Below are 20,197 nucleotides of genomic sequence, written 5' to 3'. Positions count from 1 at the left end.
GTAGAAGAGAGAAAGGCGACAATCCCACATATGTAACCAAGGGAAACTGTGGGAGTCCCAGCTCTACTTAAGAAGACTTGAAGTGGTGGTTCTCATAATATAGTTCCTTCGTGCTGTTACTCTGTTCTTATCACGAAACTTGGGGCCTTGGGAGCCATGAGTTGCCTCTCAGCAGTAGAGGCCCTAGAGAAGTTGAGATGACTTAGTACCCCTAAAGATTCACAAGGCTCGTTAACAGGTGAAAGGCTCTGAGACCCATTGTGGTAAAGAAATCTGCTTAAACCTTTCATTAACATACCTGCTTCTTAAAATATTTGGCTTCAGGACACCTATCACATACCACATCTATTAATAGTCTGGGGACTAAAGTGTTCCATGGGATATGATTTAGGAAATCCTAGGAGAGAATAAGGGGAATGGACTTTATAGAATGGAGATATTTCTAAGATGGAAGAAGAGAGAGTCAGGCTCTGAAGGCCTAGACTGTGTATTTATTCTTGAACCCTCACAATTGTATAGGAGAACATGTTTTTACTACCAAGACATTATTTTGTAGGCCTCTGGGACATGAGAAACAACCATGAAGTGAAAACATAAAACAAGGAATGAGTTTGTTCCCAGGTAAAGCCTAAAGGACCCCCTAGAGTTTCTGGTTATGATACTGAACTGACTTGACTTCCTCCTTTGTAGCCATAGGGTATTACGAGTCATTCCTCTAAAGGCTCTAGCAGGATCGTAAGTGAACAGCAGAAGATGTGACGCCTGAGGGCAGAAATGATGCTTTTTGTCTCTTAAGTGCACTGTATAATAGGAGATGTTGCAAGATGAACCCTGGACAGGAGGTAGCAATTTTCGGAGAGAAAACAAGTTGCAAGATCCTAAGGATGAAAGCTCCCATTCAGTGAGCACAGATAAATAGCACATGCCCCAGGCTCCTAACTCAGAGAGCAGAGGAGATGATTTCTATGGTTATGCAAATGCAAACTCGATGAAAATGCTACTTTACGGAACCCTATCAGGAGAACTTGGGTCTGTTTATCTCACTGGCACAGATAATAAGAAAGGGGGCTGCAATGATGGCATACACCCTGGCAGTCGGAGATTTCACATTCAGTTTTGATTCTGCAAGAGCCTCTGAAGAAGCAGGAGAGTAGAATTTGTATTTTGCTGAGGCTTAGGTCTGAAGGATATAAATAGGAGGCTGTTGTGTGGGAGTGAATGTCTTGGCTATTAAATAAGCCCCACTAGCGACAGCAGTACAGCTTAGTTGATCTCCCTTCATTATAATAAGCATTGGGAGGGGGATTATACGCTAGAGGAGAATTTGTGTATGTGGGGTTTTAAAGCCTTCTAGATGTTTCCCTCATGCATGTAAAAAGTGGATGTTTCCCCATTGGTTCTAAGCAAACAAACAAACAAAAACAGGACTCAGTTTCACGTTGTTTCTCTGCAACCAGCAGCGTAAACCAAGAACCTCCAGTTTAATCTATTCTGATGTTTAGATTAATACAAATTAGCAGAAAACAATTGGCAAAATAAATTAGCACTAGCCATTTTCTTCCAAGAAAGGGATTTTTAATCAGAGAACTGTGAGCAAGTTGGCTGTTGACCGCTGTGAAGGATAAGGATGTCAGCTGGATGTCATTCTCTCTACCCTTGGCCCTGTCCTGGCTGATATTTTCACCAGACTTGGACAAAGGCAGAAAGGAGGTTTCCAAAATGTAGAGTTGAGCCAAAGCTTGACGTTATTACTTTGAATGACAAAATGTGGCTTCAGAAAAAGTCTTGGCAGCCTGAAATCATGGGTCAAGATTTACAGGATGGGATGACAAAAAAAAAAAAAAAAAAGGAAAAGGCCTATATTCATGATAAAAAGTTTTCTGTAGAGTATGGAATGGGGGTGACCTGGCTTAATATCAGTAAAATTTTAAAAGCCATAATGCTTCATTTTTTCCCTCAGGTTTCACATGATTTAATAAAGTGATGGGGCAGCTATCAAAGATAATGAATTCTGATCATGCATTAAGATACATAGATAGGTCAAGATGAAGGGTGTGACAGAGCAACAACATTCTCTGCTGATCAGAACACATCCGAAATATTAGGATCATTACAGATTTACTCCCAGGCTTCATCATTTATAAGAAATGTGAAAAAGTGGAGGGCATCCAAAGGCAGAGGGCCAGGATTTTGTAAGGTCTAGAAGGCATGTCATTCAATAAATGGCTGCAGATAAATTGGGGAGGCATGATAGCTTTCTTCAGTGTATGAAAGGCTATCATACAGAAAGGAAGTAGAATTATTTTTCAAAGGACAGAAGGACCAAGGCAGCACTAAAACTACCAGGGAAACAGATCCTGATTTGATACAAAGATAACCTTTCCAGTGATAAAGTGCATCTTAAAAATTGAAGCTGCTACTTGTGAGTTAGTGAAGTCCCATCATTGGCCATTATTAAGTGGTGGCCATTTGACTATAGGCCAACAACATTGTAGATGAGCAGGAAAGGGGAGCTATTGGGTTATGTTTCCAATTCTGAGATTTTAGAATCTTTTTCACCTCTTTGACTCTCTGCTTTTTACTTTAAAATGTGTGAGGAAATGTAAATTCACACTCTTTCCTCTATGCAATGTGATCTGTGCCATAGGTTATGTAACCCCAGAGACTATCAGTCCATTCATTTGGAGAACGGGAGCAGAGACATCTACCCTGCCTGACTCTGGTACTGTAATGATGAGATGAATTATTACTCCATCTGGAAGAGCTCTGTGAACCGTGGCGTTCTTTCTACTTGTGAGAAGATATGCTTAATTGGCAGACTATCTGCCCAAACTCGAACCTTGCTTTGTTTCCTAAGCACCGGCCCCTGTCTCCAGCAATGTACTAGCTATTTATTTCTACGTTCCTGCCACCATATCTAACTTCAACATAGCTGTAGAAAAACAGCCTTTTAACTGATTTGCCATTTCTTCTCAGTGGAACCATGCTTTTCTATCCTCTCGGTTGAAACTTCTCAGTCACCTCACCCTTGCCCCAATTCGGGTTGCTCCCCAGTGATGCTCCCCTCCTTCTGTCATTCATACCATCTTTCACTTCTATTCCTCAAGCCAGCCCCCTAGTGATCGCCCTCCTCATCTTAGGCATTAAATAACTGTAACTGATCTCTGTGACTAAATCTTCAACTATCCCATGCATTTTGCACATTTCTGTAAGATTTCCATTGCTAAAATGTCACTTTGAGTATGCCACATATTTGCAAAATCATCAATGGCTCTTCTTTTATGGAATACACTGAGGGTGCAAAAGGATCTTTGTACTTTCACCCCAAACATTTCCTGAAACCTCATTTTACATGGCTTTACTATCCAAACCTCCAGTTAGATCCAGACCAGTCCGTTGAGTAGTTTCGTCACTGACTCCCAGGCCTCTGGTCTTGTGCCTTTCCATGATGAAATCTTTTTCCCCTGATTAGGTTCAAGTCATTCATCTTCCTCCAAGAAAAACTTGTGTTTCCTCTCCAGCCTGTGAACTCCCGTCTGTCCTTGAAGACCACTCCTCGAGCTTTTCCTGATTCCCTGAGCTCACACTGGTTGCTCCCTCTTCTGAATCCTGACCACTTTTTATCTGTGCCCCTTAATTGGCATCTGTATCACCTGTTACATAGCTTACACTGTTTTCTTATAAGTTAACATGTATCATTATTTAATTTTTAATGTGCCTTTTTCATCTTTTAATCTGGATTAGAAACTCCGTGGAAAAACAAAACCAAAAACAAAACAGTACTGCTACCCAGAGGAGAGTCTCAGGGAGCACTCCAGAATCCTATGGAGTTTATGTCCTTATAGAGAAAGGATGCTGAGCACCGAAAACCAAAAGGCCAGAGGGCAAAGCCATGAGGATTTTGGACTATTGCTTGGAGCAGAGTCAGATTTAATAGCCTCACTTGGAGAGAATGAAGGGATTAGGAAAGGTGGGGGAAAAAAACAAACAAAAAAACCCCAAAAAACCCTGACTGCAGTTGAATATGTAGGATCTTGGGTTTAACGGTAGAAAGAGGCTCATCCAAAATAAACTAGTTTTCAGGTGATTTGATAGTTGCATTTGTAAAGAGCTTTCTGTAAGACAGGGACTGTTTTAGTTGTTTTACATGTGATAACTCATTTAATTTTCTGACAATAATTCCTTAAGCCGTGTTATTCCCATAGGAGTGGACAGTGATTTACACACTCTAGTTTTGTTCTCTCTTAATCACTTACTATCCTGATACTCCAGTCCTTGCCAGTGGTATCATTCCCCATGTGGTTCCAAATATTTTATTTATATCCATATTCTGAAATTTGCAAGGGTTTCCGCCCCAGTACAGAGATAGATACATTGGATTTAGTCATGTAAGGGTGAGTTGTAAGGAATGTTATTATTACATCTGAATGGAGGTTGAAAGACCCATTTATAAGTATCATTTTCTTTATCTTAAAGAATAATCAGAGATTTTGTTCTATTTATTATGTTCTTCATAAAACTACAAAAATTAAAGTACTTCAGACGTGGTTGTGATTTGTGAGGAAAAAAAAGAGTACTGCCAAATTAAAAATCAGTATAAATACTGTCTGCATGCTTAGCAAGCCATTCTTTTTATAATCCCAATAAAAATTCTAAATTCCTCTAATTCTTTAAATTTGTCATATATTTGAAGAACTTTTACAATCTATTTTTACTGACTGATGGGAACATGCTAATGTTTCTTTACAAGTTTGCAGGAAGAATTTTCTTCTTGGTTTCATACACTATTTTGGTAGCAATTTCCCATCATCACATATTTTTTCTTCCTTCCAATATCGATATCATATTTTTGGAAAATCCATGCAGACAATTTATTTTGCAAATTTAGATATAATTATAATCTGCCCTTAACAACTAAGGTTTACTTCTTTTTTTTTAGGAATTACTTGATAAATATATTAGAAATTATTTTCTACCACAGCTGGAGTCCTCTTTTTATATATATCAGATCAGAATATGCTACTCTCTCCCTTTGACCTTGTGCAAGTGTCAGCATTTTGGCTCCAATCCAATGTTCCTCTCTTATTCCCTACAATACTCAACTAGTCGTGATCTGTTCCTCTGCACTAGATGACTTGAAGCTTTCGGACTGACCTACCCCTCCTCACATTTCACTCAAGCTTTTCTCTAAGCCTACAATGACTTCCCCCTTGCTTTTCCCTGTTTCAGCCTCTTTATAAATCCCCAAACTTCCCTCTTCACGAAGCTTTTCCCTAGACACTCACAGAGAATACATTACCCTCTCTGCACTCTTCAGCACTTTGTCCACACCTCTTGTTTTATCAGTTGTAGTGGTCTAGGTTCCTAAGTCTACAGCAAGATCTCTCTTCTCTTCAGCCATGTCCTCATTGCCCACCATATTTTCTACGTACAAGTAAGCTCGCAAGTAATGGTTTTTGAAATGCAATAATCCAAACTAGGTAAATTACTTTGCTCTTCTCATGAGCAGCTGAATTTTAAATAATGCAAAAACTATACTTATAATGATAAAAAAGATGCTAAGAAGCAGCCACCAAAATCGCCTCATGAATAATGGATAGCAGGATGGGGTAGGACCTCAGTCAGGGGTAAATAAGAGCCTCAGAGGTATAACATCACATATCTTGCTATTTGTCTAGAATCCAAATGATCAAAAATGGTGCTATCTAGGATTAAATAAGTAATAAGTAAATTCCAAAGCTATATTTGAATAGATATTCATACTTAGTCCAAATTTATACCAAGAAATCCAAATTTCTAGAAGGCCCTAATTCCCAATGGTTATTGTTTTTAGGGAAATCTCTGTATTGTCCCTACATGATGTCAGACATCTGCAACATACATTGTGGAGTGTCATGTTTGGGTCCAAAGAACAAATGTTCTGGGGCAATTTGGAAGGTTGGGCAAAAATAAAACCGGCCAGCTTTTTTTTCTAGGTTTTTCAAATTTCCAACTTCATCAGAAAGTAACCTGAGGATTGTTTAAAGCCTTAAGAATTTCCTTAAGCTCTTGGGATTCATGCTCAGGTCAAGAGTAGCTGTTGTCAGAAAAAGATCTCCTGCTTTTCTTTGAAAGAAATCCACATTTCAAGGAATCCCATAGCAGTCCTCAGTCTTCCTGGGATATGGGTCTGAGACTCAAAAGCTCAATGAGGACTCCTTCAAACTAGGATTTCCCTACTGGCCTCTTAGCTTTCATATACTGGTTAATTTTTTGGCTATCTGCCTCATGGCTGTCACCATTATATTTTCATTTTCAAATACTACTCATTTGGTTGCTTGCTGACAGGTGAATGAATGAAATGTGTCACAGCCCACTCACACTAGCTGTAGCAGATCACTGTAATTTCTGACGCTTGTGCCATAGTCCCCCCTTTTGACTTATAACTGAAACCACATGAGACCGGTATGACAAAATAGTCTAGTCCAATTCAAATTTTAGTATTTAAGAGTATTTTCATCAATACTTTTGTAGGGGTTGAAAGATTTTAAAGCATCTTTAGAAAATTATCTAAATAATTGAAATCTGGTATTTTAATCTAGAAATAACTGATCTCTCTGAAGAAATATTATCCATTTTGGCCTGCTGTATTTCATCAACACTTTAACAGTTAGTGAAATAACATGATGTAGAAACAAGGACAGTTATTTTAGGTTTTGGAGTCCTTTCTCTGCTCTGCCAATTACCAATAGCTCTCTGCCCTTTGACAGTAACTTAAACCTGCTCAGCCTCCATTGTTTAATTTATAAAATGTGAATGATCACTCTTGACACACCTAACAGCCAAATGTTTATAAGGATCAGGTGAGACAATGTACATACATGGAAGATATTTGGAAAAAATGTAAAATACTATTTCAGTCTATAGTCTACAAACTCCATAGCATTCTCCTCCTTCACTTTTTAGTTCCAGCCTGCTTGCCTAAACTGAGTTAAAGAGGAACCAGGATTATGTCCTTGGCAGTCTTTGTGAGTTAGCCTGGGTAGCATCTGCTGCTTTTGCATAAGAACATCTCTCTCTTGAGGTGTCTGCTTACATTATAGGGTTCCCTCTGCTGGACTCCAAGCAGACCTTGAATCACTAGCGGTTGGGGCTATAATTCTTTTAAGTAGTATTCTTTTTCCTGAATTCCTTTGTAGTCAACAACAGCATTAGTGCTTGGTAGGACATTCAGTTGGGGCAAATCTCAGAATCAGACAAGATAAAGGGAGTTCCAGTTTTGGCAAACTGATGACAGAGCCATAGAAATGAATGCCCAGGTGTATGCCTCGGCATGATGGGCAGACCACAGGGATAAGAGAGTCTTATAATAGGCCTAGCAGGTGGAGACCTGACCTGAGGCTCTGAGGTTCAGGAGGACCAGGGTCAGGTCTGAGCCCTGAAGGAACAAGATAATGACATGAACCCATTTACTGGATCTTAGACACCAGCTGGTAGAAGTATCTAAGACTGAATTTAAAAGATCATCCCAGATGACCCGGACAGGAAGATGGAATAGTTGAGCTGTCAGGATATAGAAGAGGGGAACTTGCTTGGAGATCAGGAATGTCCCAGACTTTGGGTATAACTAGATGGTGATCATGTGTCCCAACCAAGAAGAATTGTAAGAAATATTGGTGTTGGGGACAGGAGCCAGGTCTGAATGCCATTCTCTTTTCATGGAACACATTTTCCTTCCTCTCTTAAAGTCATGCATTGACTTGATAAAATTCATAAAGGGCTGAATTCAGATTCTAAAAATTTTACTTCTTTTTCTCTTCACGGTGCACTTCAAAGTTCTTGTTTTTTCTCCTAGCATTTCCTGATTTGTAGCCACTAGTTCAGCTATAACTCCAAAGGTCAGTCATTTCTTACCCATTTCTTGCAATTTTTTAAAAAGAGCTGGTTTTGCATTTTTTTCTTTTTCATATTTCCTTCAACATGATTGTGCAAAATTTCCATACTTCAGATAACACTCTAGCAGCAGCTTTAGAAACTTCATTGCTATAGTCTCACTGCCTAAATCCACACTCTCCAGTTTCCAGCATATGCCACAAAATTCCTACCTCACAACTTTCATTTTGCAGTTTTTGACATTGTAAATGCTGAAACTACAAAAGCTGTGAGGTAACGGTTTTGTGAAGGTACCCAATTTTTATACAAGTCCATTTTAATGAATAACATTGTAATGTGTTTGTACCCTGTAAGACAATTCTGTGCTCTGAAAAGGGCTCATGGTAGCTAGCAGTTTTTGCTACACTGTTCACACATATTGGATAAGAGATGCTTCCTCCAGCAAAGCGTGGAGACAATGGACAGGATTTAGATTTAGATGATAAATTAATTTTTCACTCTTGAATAAGCTTTCACATATAAATTAAAATGCATGTATATAAATATGACGCATATGTAAATATAAAAGGAATTATATGGAAACAAGAATTCTAAGTTACATTTGGAGGTCTGTCCATCTTTAGCCAATACCACAATAACTTTTGGCCAACCTTTGGCTATGAAAAATTGATGCACACAATACAATGCCTTTGGGTTTCCAGGAGAAAATTAAATTATTGCACCTACTAAGAGAGAGGAGAAGATTGATCTTTTAAAAGCCATTTCAACAAGCATAGACAACATAAAAAGAAATTCTGTTAACCCAAAACCTCCTGAAGCATCTATTTAGTTTAACTTTGGGGAGGGTAGGTATATGTCTTTCTTGAAAACAGACGTCACAACATAGGTTTCACACACATTTTCTAGAGACAGACAAAGGAAGCAAGGATAAGGGCAGAGTAACACGGATAATATGGAGAGAGTACAGGCTCAATCAGACACACTCTGGGAAGATACCCATACAGCTATCTTCTGTGTCTATGGATGGTGCAGCTCTACAGATATGCAGGTGGGGCATTTTCTCTGAGGGCAAACAGAGGACTCTGGATGCATAATTCAGCAGTACTGTAACCTTACCTTGATGGTAGCCAAGACCATCTCCATTACAGCACACTGTCTTGGGGTCAGACCCTTGGCATCCTCCCGAATCATGTGCTCCTAGAAGACAGGTTAACAGTTACTTATAAATTAACCAGTTCATTCATTTAACAACTGTTTTCAAACAGAATCTGCATAATCCTCACATGGACACACTTGAGATGATTATTCATATACTCAATAAATATCCTCTTTTCCAAAAGAAGAAATGCTGGACTTTGATTCATATGTGGCTTTACTTTTCACTTGCAAGTTAATGTTAGGGAAAAAAGAGAAGAACCTGGAAATATGTGTCAAAGCTTTTTCACCTTATGTTCTGTCACTTTGAGGAAGATCAATCATGACAGGGATTTAGGAGGTGAATTTTAGCCTCTTTCAATTATTATGATAAAGTCTACTTGAAGTATAATGCCCCCAATTTATTCTCTTTCTTGATCCCCTTAATGCTTAGTCATTACTAAGAAAAGCCCGCAAGAGTTAACTGAATTTGGCTCTGCAGATTTTCAATATTTTAGAGCCAATTTCCATATTTACAGTGGATTTTCCTCATTGTTCACTATGGACTGTCTCAAGCCATCATTCAAAACTTCTTTAGGGAAATGATGGTAGAAAGTTGAATACAACCATAACGGAAAAGAAATTTAAGAGAAAATTTTAAAAATTCCTGACCCCCCAAATTGACAGTCTCCCCAGAGGTGCCATTATTCTAGTGAATAAGATTCAACAGATATTTATTCAGTGCTTATTATACGCCTGTGCTATCCTAGGTAATTGTGATATGTTGTTCAGTAAAAGAAAGACTTTTGACCTCCTGAAGTTTAACTTCTAACTAATACAGTTGCCTTTATGTGAATTAGAGGAAAGCCCATATGGATGGACACCACTCTGAGAATGCATGGCTTGACTAATGGATTAATCAGTGCCTTTCCTTGGTCATAAGAGGTGCCTCTTTTTCTACAGGGTGCAGCTCCACATCAACACATACAGCTTGGGAGGTGGAGCATGGACTCTATTTCAGTGGTCAGTAAGTCCCTTAGGCACTTTTGTGTAATGCTCAGGTGGTACAATCCCCAGAGGCTCACCCTATTCTAGCCCTTTTCTTATTCTATTATTTGGTAGATGCCATGACTTTCTGAAGATAATCTTGATCTATTTCTTACTCAAGTTTGCAGTCTTTCAGTACTATAACCTGCTAAGAATTCAATATATTTTTGGTAAATAATTGTATTTCTTTCAAATACAATGTTGTAGGGTTCAATACACTTGAATGAAATCATACTCCTTTGAAGATTTTTGAAAAAATGGTATACAATGCTCCATGGATCCATGCATCTCACTACATCTTTGTCTGATACAGGATTTTTAACACAAGCATATCTGTCCATTTAATGTTTTAAAAATAGGAATATTAACTACCCCTTAGCACTCAAACAGTAATGGGAAATGTTTACTAAATTATAGGTGGAAATGTTTTAGGGTAAGTAAATATAAACCTCTCTGGCTTCAACTCTGTGTTATAGAAAAATATAATTTTTGCAAGAAATAATTTTGAGATTTAAAAATAGCTCATTAAAATACAGGAGTCTCTAAAAGAGTTACTCTGGCAAACAGTTACTGCTTGCTTGCAATAAATTTACAGTCTCTGATGTATTAATTGGCTTTGATATTGTATCATCTGTCCATTTTTTTCAAAAAATTATGCCAAATAAACCTGATTCCATTAAATAGTAATAAGTTGTGCATACATAATATATCCACATTATGAAGTTCCAGAGCATGAAGTAATGTGTCAAATGGCTGAATAAACACTTCTTTAATGGGTTAATCCTAAATCATAGTCAAATGCAGAAAAACAATTTCCCTCATTGTTCTATTTTATTTTCCTTGACTCTGTGTTCTTTTAAGTTAGTTAATTGTTAATATTTCCATATAGGATTTCTGAATTTATCCAAATCTTTTTTCAAACTAATATATAAATACTGCAAAATATTGCTTAAAATGAGAATAAAAATGGAAGTGACATTTTAGTAAAATAAGGGAAAATGGCTGTGTAAAATTTGAAATTCTTTATTATGGCCAGAGTTTTAATTTTGCATAATATTGTAGGGGTCTTATTGTTCTGTAATTTGAATAATAACCCTTTTAGGACATTTTACTAATAATTTTTTAGTTTATTACAGTCTTCAAGAAGTTTGGAAGTTGCAGAGGGACCTAAGGTGTTATGAACTCTGATTTTTCCTACCTAGCATATATATGCCCTCTGGGGAGCTATCTCTATCCCACTCAGAGTTCTTAAGATTCAGGCAGAGCTGACTGCACCCCCTTGCTAGTGGTTGTTATGTGAGTTAAGCCTGTATCACAATGGTTGGCTTTGGCGCGGCAATAACACTATCAGAGACCAGGAAGTGCTGGTGGGATTTGTTGGGATTCCTCACATCAAGTTGGGTGTTCTTTTCTACAACATTCAAGTTCAAAAGATGTTAGATAAAGAGCAGAGACAACCGTCTTACAAATAGGAAGGTAGATTTGTTACAGCCATAAATCACATAAGGAAAGAACAGAGTTGAGAGATACTAACTGGGTTCCATAACATTCTTTGAGTTCCTAATCAAGCAGTGATGGAAAGCAGTTATCTAGGACTATAAAATTTCATGTAGCAATAAATTCCTTCCTTGCTTATGTTACTCTGCCTTTCCATCACTTGGAACTGAAAACCGTTCTGGCTGATAAAACTTCCAACTCAGGAAAACTGAAGCTGTGGGAAATGGAGTGTTTCCTAACATCACACAGATGCTAGAAGCATGTTCTTTTCTTTTATAATGAGATACTATGCTGTTTCACCTTCCTGGTTTTATATGAGAAATTTCAACCTGTATAAATCCATTTTTCAAAGTAGGGAATATAAATCCCAGGAAGATAATAAGAGAGATAAAGGAAGGGATCAAGATCTAAGATCCAAAGCAATAGTGTGGGAGTAACGACTACCTTTTACACTTCCTCCAAACCCTCAACATAACTGAATACCTGTGAGAAGCAATTTTAAGTGAGGTCTTTAAATGGATTATTGGTTTTTAATTTTTTTTTTCTGAGCAAGAGGATAATATAGGGTACTGCAATTATAGGACACCTATTTTGTCTCAGTAAGTAATGATGCAGTCAAATGGATTATTCTTCCCCTGAGTTATACCCACAAAACAATCCCAGTGAGCCCTAACTCTGAGCTGCCAGCCTCTGTGAGTGGTGCTGGCATACATTTTGCAATTACCATGCAGAGATAATGTATGCATTATCTCATTTATGCTCACAACAATACTATAAACTAAGTGTTAAAATGTTCTGCACTATATAAATGCCAAATCTGAAGATTAAAAATTTTTCAATACTTTGGCCAATGTCACACAGTTGGAAGCAATTGAGGTAGAATTTGAACTAAGGTGGTCTGTGTCTGGAACTATATTATAAGATAAAGAAATGGAACTAAAACAACACATATTTCTACTATAGGCACATTGTTGGCCTATATGTCATCCATTGAAGAATGAATGGATGAAGAAAATGTGGTAATCTTATTTGGCCCTTAAGAAGAAGGAAATCTACCCATATGCAACAAAATGGAAGAACCTGGAGGACATTATTCTAAGTGAAAAAGTCAAAGAAGCACAATATATATTTTAACCAGTCAAGTTCCTATTCTAGAAGAACAGAAGCTGATGCTTCCTACACAATTGCACAGTCCTGTGAATCTCAGCAATAATAAAGGGTAGGGTTATTTAGTCCTCAAATCCTCATTTATAATGTGCTTGAATATACTGACAAATTCAAGGTCTGCTTTGATGAGTTTCATTTGCCCACACTAGCTTTCTCACCTTTAAGATTTTTCTAGACTTTACTAGATTTCTATGAAGCACTCCATTTTGCCTTTATTCATACAAAGCCTGTTTCATATATGAAAGAAAATGTTATCTAATTTACTCCAAAAGCAGTAATGCTGAAAGCTATCACACAGAGTCAAAACTTCCCAGTTGCCCTACCAATTGGAAAATATTAGAAATATGTGGGAAAAACCTGTAAAATTCAGTCCCTAAATTTTGACCTGATTCATCCTTAAAGCAGACTGTTATCACAGACATACATCTCAGTCCTGCCATGCTAGATACCATTACTAGTAGAAGGATAGTTTCTTGGAGAGGTGTAGTTAGCTCATTATGTTTCACAGACAACCAATAACCCCTTTATTCTTATTACCTTCAGTTTGGATAATTGTCCAAGATCTTTAGCTGCGATGAAAATCATCTGAGGTCCCTAGAGACACACATAGAAAAGGAGAGAGAATACTCAGTCTTAAGATCCTCAGTAAGAGTAAAAATTTAGTCAATAGAAAATTTGATTTATTTCCCTTCTTATATTTATGACTTTTATGCCATACGCACTTAATTGGTCTGTTTTACAGATTGGGTCAAAGATATCTGGTACTGCTGGCAATATAATTGTCCTTATACATGTCCCCTTCCTGAGAGTTTTAAGTCTGAGTTAATGCATGGGTTACTACTAATATAGCTGGTTTAATGTAGCATATGGATTAAATCAATGATCTTTAATATTTATTTATTTACTTATTTATTTTTTTCGGAGAGAGAGTATGCACAAGCAGGGGACAAGAGGGAGAAGCAGGCTCCCCGCTGAGCAGGGAGCCCGATGAGGGACTCGATCTCAGGACCCTGGGATCATGACCTGAGCCGAAGGCAGACGCTTAACCGACTGAGCCACCCAGGTGTCCCAATGTTTATTTATTTTTAGTAGAGTCAGCTCCCTTATTCTACTTGGCCTAAATAGATCTAGGCAAACTTTCAAGATACAGAGCTGAGGCAGGTAGCTGCTGCTCAAATGCTATCCAGTCTATCAGAGACCTGCCTTCTTACTCTTCCCTTAGCCAGAGGCTCTTCCTAGAACTCCGAGGCCTGGGAAGAGTTTGTAAAACAGAGGAATAAACCATCCATAGCACTACTAGAATGAAAAGCTAGAGGCATGTCTGTTGGTAAAAGTGACAAGAAAGAACTAAATTTGGTACTAAGTTCATTATATCCTAGAATATTTTCTCAGGAGGGAAAATCAACTATTCTGGGATAATATTCTTCATTTTTTAGTGGGTCCTATGAATTTATTAGGAAATGAAGGACTACAAAGTTGATGAGAAAAGCAACCACATCTAATTTTGCTCCTATTTTTATCCCCACCATGGTGCCAGCACATACCAGAAACTCAAAGAACACATATTGAATGAATGAATGAATGAATGTCAGATATTGCTTCATCCTTTGAGAACTCAATGCTAGAGAAAATTGAGGTGATGGTAAGCTTTCCCAGGGAGGACCTTATAGAAAAAATGATATGTCATATATAGTTTCTCCTATAGCATGATGTATTTTTGAAAAACCTCATTCCATAAAATTGTGCTCTATAAATAATAGGGCTCATGGGGAAATTAGCAGTGGGAGGCATAGTCAAAGCTCATGCAATTTCATTAGCAACGGACGGTCAAAAACAGTGCTACTTTGGGATATACCTTGTATGGCACACAGGGAGCTCAGTGAGGCCGATGGCTGCCACAGGGGGTATTAAAAATGCAAAATAATAAATAATCCAAACAAATAACAACAAAACAATAGAGTACAAATGTAGGCTGGGGCAATACCCATACAAGTGGAACCCTCAGCACAGGGAGGGTAGCCTGTCATGTGTGAGAGCCATTCAAGCTTCATCTGTTTGGATAGAAGAACCATGTATAAGTGTGCCTTCCACCCCACGTAGTAGCCAAGCTGAGTGTTCTTTACTTTTATGCCGAATTTATAGATCTTCTATTATATTTCAGAGACTCCCACCTACGAAAATTTATACATAAACCAACTCAACTTCCAGATTATACTGACGTCATTCCCCTGTTTACCAATTACATGACAGCTAACTGGGGTTATAGAAATGCATTATGTATTGTAGCAGAATCAAGTGTGCATGTATGTTTATATATGTAATTTGGCTTTCCATATGTATATAGGCTATAAAAGATTTTATCACTTGCTGGCAGGAAATCAAGAAAAACATGAATCTTTGCATCGTTGAACACTATAAAAATATTTTCTATATAATTTCATTAGCTGAATATGGACTGAGTGTGCATGATTAATGGTGTCAGAACATTTGAGTTTAGTTTATAATTACTCATTATTTGTATCAACTTGTCTTCCCAGTCACAGAAAAAATAGTTGCTCCATAACAGGTGCATGCTAGAGCTATTTCTTTTTTGTTTGACTCAGGATATGTGAACTGAGATACCTGGTACTGTGTATCCACTTGACCACTGTCTAACTTTGCTGCCAAATTATCTTTCTGGCTCCTTTTTATTTCACTATGTATGATACAATCATGTTCTTTGAATCCACTAAAAGTTGTCTCCTCTATTTACCTCCAAGTGGAAAGGTAATAGATGAAAGTAAAATGGAAAGGAGAAAAATATTCCATATAGCAGTGTTGGATTTATCTTCTTAAACTATAGTGTTTTAGAAAAAAAAAAAGTGGGGGTGTTCTATCCTAAATTTATTTCCCTGGTGTTTCACAGTAAAATTAAATTTAAAAATTATGTGCATAAACCAGATAATGCTGTAAATTAAACTTTCATACTTTTTTTTTTCAAAAAATGAAGTTCTGAATGTCAAGGAAGTGTGAAGTTTGCCTGCTACTGACACTATTTAAAATTGATTTGTATAGGAAAATGTCACTTGAATGATCATTGTTTAGTTGCTGTTTACCGAAGACTTTTTCCCAAAATGAATTTAATCATTATCTTAGCTGGATGGAAGCCATTCACTTAAAGTACAATTAGACGGGTTACTAAAGGTATAATCAAGGGAGAGAAGAATAGGATGAAACAGGAGGATCCTGAGCTCACTTCATTCCGTGGACACAACAAGGAAACAACTACGTCTACACAACTAACTCTGTAAACAACCTGAGGACTGGCAGAACGTATCTTCCATAGCTAGTTGTAGAGAGAAGTCCCTATCGAAAAGGGTAGGAGGGGCAGAGACGCAATCAGGAACCAAACACCTGGCGTGATTCACTACAAATGGAAGGGATATCACAGGTCAGAGAAGTGAGGATATCAGACCCCATACTGGGAAGAGAAGTCCCCATAACATCTGGCTTTGAAAATTAGCCAGGCTTAACTCTGGGAGCGCTGGAGGGTAATAGGAAACCAAGTCCTTGCTCTTACAGAGGCAGCAGTTTGAAAAGTGCCATGAAGATTGATTGGCTAATTTTAGGATATATACCAGAGATTCAGCAATCTGCAGGAGATTTCTCTAGAAACAAAAGTGGCAGGTGCAATTTTTCTTGCCCTCCCCAGCCTGAATAGCCAGACACTTGGGGGAGTCAATGTTAACACTATCTACCTTGCCAGCAATGCATGTCCCAGCCCAGTGCCCCTCTAGATTGGCTCTTGCCCTCAGAATGGGAGATAACCCCACACACCAGCATGTCCATAGTTCCTGCAGCTGGACCTCTAAATGGCCATACAAGGAGCAAGCACTGCCCTTTGGTATGCAAGCAGCGGTCAGAGTCCAAAAGTAGACAGCCAGGATGAATGCTGGCCCCACCCAACAGTGAGCTCACAGCAGTCACAGCTCTGCCACAACAGAAGGGTACACACAGTCCACATAGGGCACAACCCTGGAGCACCTGGCTCTAGTGACCAGAAGAGACTATGCTACAGGGGACCACAGGACCTCTTCTATATGAGGCCACTACTGTCAAGACCAGGAAATGGACTTGACCTACTTAATACAGAAAAACAAATACAGAGTTAGACAAAATGAGGAGACAGAAAAATATGTCCCCAATGAAAGAATAAGACAGAATAACAGAAAAAGAGCTAAACTAAACATAATTATTCAATGTGCCTAATAAAGCGTTCAAAGTAATGGTCATAAAGATTCTCACGATATTTGAGAAAAGAATGGATGAACTCAATGAGGATTTCAAAAAGGAAATAGAAAATAACTGAGATGAAAAATATACTAGAAGAATGGATTAGCAATCTGGAAGACAAGGTCATGGAAAGCATCCAAACTGAACAGCATAAAGTGAAACCTGAGAATAACACCAACAAGAGTAATGTGTGTAAGACTGATAAATCACAGACCTGTACCCCTGAAACAAATAATACATTATATGTTAATAAAAAAAAGAGTAATAACATGTGAATTTTAGGCATCCCAGAGAGGGAAGGAGGTTCAAAAATTTCCTAATCTGGGAAAGACAACAGACATCCAGGTCCAGGAATCACAGAAAGCCCCTACCTAACAAGATGAAACCAAGGAAGTACACAAGACACACAATAATTAAAATGGCAAAATGTAATGATAAGGAGAGAATCTTAAAGGCATTATGAGAAAAGAAAATAGTTACATACAAGAGGAACACTGTAAGGCTATCAGCTGAATTTTCAACAGAAACTGCAAGTCAGAGTGCTGAAAGGAAAAAATCTACAGTGAAAAATATTATACCTGATAAGGTTATCATTCAGAATGAAAAAGAGATAGTTTCCCAGCAAACAAAAATTAAAAGAGTTTATCACCACAAAACCAGCCTTACAAGAAATGCTGAAGGTTTGAAGAAATGTTAAATTATTTAAGTGGAGGGATGCCTGGGTTGCTCAGTCGGTTAAGCGTCTGCCTTCGGCTCAGGTCATGATCCCAGGGTCCTGGGATCGAGTCCCACATCGGGCTCCCTGCTCAGCGGGGAGCCTGCTTCTCCCTCTGCCTGCCGCTCCCCCTGCTTGTTGCTCTGTCTCTCTCTCTCTGACAAATAAATAAATAAAATCTTAAGAAAAAGTATTTAAGTGGAAATAAAAGGCATAAGTAGAAGAAAATTATGAAAGGAAAAAATTTCACAGGTAAAAGCAAAACTATAGTAAAGGTAGTAGATTAATCACCTATAAAACCAGTATGGAGGTTAAAACATAAAAATAGCAAAATTATATCTACCAAAATAGGTCAAGGGATACACAAAATGAAAAGATTTAAAATATGATATCATTAACAAAAATGTGGAGGTGGAAGTAAAAGTGCTTTTAGAATGTGTTCAAACTTGAGTGACCACCAACTTAACATTTGCACTTTGTCTATACATATATATATATATATATATATATATATATGAACCCAATGGTAACCACAAATCAAAACCTATAAGATATACATAAAAAAAAAGAAATTCAAGCATAACACTAAAGAAAGCCATTGAACCACAGAGAGCAAAAGAAGAAAGGAACAAAGAAGAACTACAAAAACAATCAGAAAACAACAAATTGGCAGTAAATACATACCTATCAATAAGTACTTTAAAAGTAAATGGACTAGGGCGCCTGGGTGGCTCAGTTGGTTAAAAGTAAATGGACTAAATGCTCCAATCAAATGATACAAGATGACTCAATGGATTGAAAAATAAAAACCCATCTATATGCTGCCTGCAAGAAACTCACTTCAGACCTAAAGACACATAAAGACTGAAAGAGAAGGGATGGAAAAGATATTCTATGCAATTGGAAGTAAAAAGAAAGCTAGAGTAGCAATACTTATATCAGATGGAATGTACTTTTAAACAAAGACTACACAGCAAGAGTCAAAGGAGGGCATTACATAAAGACAAAAGGATCAATCCAACAAGAAGATATAACACTTGTAAATATCCATGCACCCAACACAGGAGCATGGAAATACAGAAAGCAAACATTAACAGTCATGAAATTAACAGTAATTCAATAATAGAAGGGGACTTCAACAGCCCACTTACATCAATAAATAAATCATCCAGATAGCAAATCAAAGGACAGAGTGGCTTTGAAGAACCCATTAGACCCAGATGAATTTAACAGATATATGCCCAACATTCCATCTCAAAACAGCAGAATACACTTTTTTTTTTAAGTGCACATGGAATATTTTCCAGGACAGATAGATAACACGGTAGGCCACAAAACAAGTATCAATAAATTTAAGATTGATATCATTATTAAGTATCTTTTCAAACCAAAATAGTATGAAACTAGAAATTAATTACAATTGACAAAAATGGAAAAAAAAAACCATGAATGCTAAAAACATGCTACTTAACCAATTTGTCAACAGAGAAATCAAAGAAGTAAAACAATACATGGCAACAAATGAAAATGGAAATGTAACAGTCTAAAATCTTTGAGATACAACAATAGCAGTTCTAAGCTTATAGCAATATAGGGCTACATCAAGAAACAAGGATAATCTTAAGTAAATGATCTAACATTACACCTGAAGGAACTAGAAAAAGAACAAAGCCCAAAGTTAAGTAGGAATGAAATAATAAATATCAGAGTAGAAATAAATGAAATAGAGACTAAAAATTAGAAATAATCATTAAAACCAAGATCTAATTCTTTAGAAGGATAAACAAAATTGATAAATTTTTAGCCAGACTCATCAAGAAAAAAAGAGAGGGCTCAAATAAAATCAGAAATTAAGGAAGAGACATAACAAACACTACAGAAATACAAAGGATTATGAGAACAGTGGGAAAAGTTATATGCCCACAAATTGAACAACCTAGAAAAAAATGGATAAATTCCTAGAAACATCCAATCTTCCAAAACTGAGTCAGGAGGAAATAGAAAATTTGAACAGACTAATTACTAGTAATGAAATTGAATCAGTAATCAAAAAACTCCCAACAATCAAAAGTCCAGGATTAGATGTCTTTACAGATGATTTCAACAAATATTTAAAGAAGAGTTAATACCTATTCTTCTCAAAGTATTCCAAAAAATAGAAGAGGAAAGAAAACTTCCAAATTGATTCTATGAAGCCAGCATTACCCTGATACCAAAACCAGATAAAGACACTCCAAAAAAAAAAAAAAAAAGAGAGAGAGAGAGAGAACCATAAGCCAATATCCCTGACAAACATGGATGTAAAAATCCTCAGCTAAATGTTAGCAAACTGAATTCAACAATACATTAGGTAATCACCACAATCAGGGGTGCCTGGTTGACTCAGTTTGTTAAATGTTGGACCCTTGGTTTTGGCTCAGGTCATGATCTCAGGGTCATGATATCAAGCCCCACATCAGGCTCCACGCTCAGTGGAGAGTCTGCTTGAGATTC

At 37.4% G+C, this 20,197-nt stretch overlaps 1 protein-coding gene across 3 annotated transcripts in view; it reads right to left on the bottom strand.

The window, feature by feature from the left end:
• UNC13C (unc-13 homolog C) overlaps positions 1 to 20,197 on the bottom strand; it is a 601,702-nt gene that overhangs the window by 59,713 nt on the left and 521,792 nt on the right. For all 3 annotated transcript variants that reach the window (XM_028100275.2, XM_088025127.1, XM_028100274.2), the window contains 2 exons: positions 13,255 to 13,311; positions 8,989 to 9,069 (listed from right to left, as the gene is read on the bottom strand). In XM_028100275.2, the coding sequence (XP_027956076.2) occupies positions 8,989 to 9,069; positions 13,255 to 13,311 (138 nt within the window). The remainder of the gene's footprint in view (positions 1 to 8,988; positions 9,070 to 13,254; positions 13,312 to 20,197) is intronic.

The sequence above is a fragment of the Eumetopias jubatus genome, unplaced genomic scaffold (assembly GCF_037043125.1).
Source record: "Eumetopias jubatus isolate StellerSeaLion01/CBP00866 unplaced genomic scaffold, mEumJub1_p1.0 scaffold_7, whole genome shotgun sequence".
Classification (NCBI taxonomy): Eukaryota; Metazoa; Chordata; class Mammalia; order Carnivora; family Otariidae; genus Eumetopias; species Eumetopias jubatus.
Note: the sequence above shows the minus strand (reverse complement) of the source record. Positions and strands in the feature narration are given on the sequence as shown.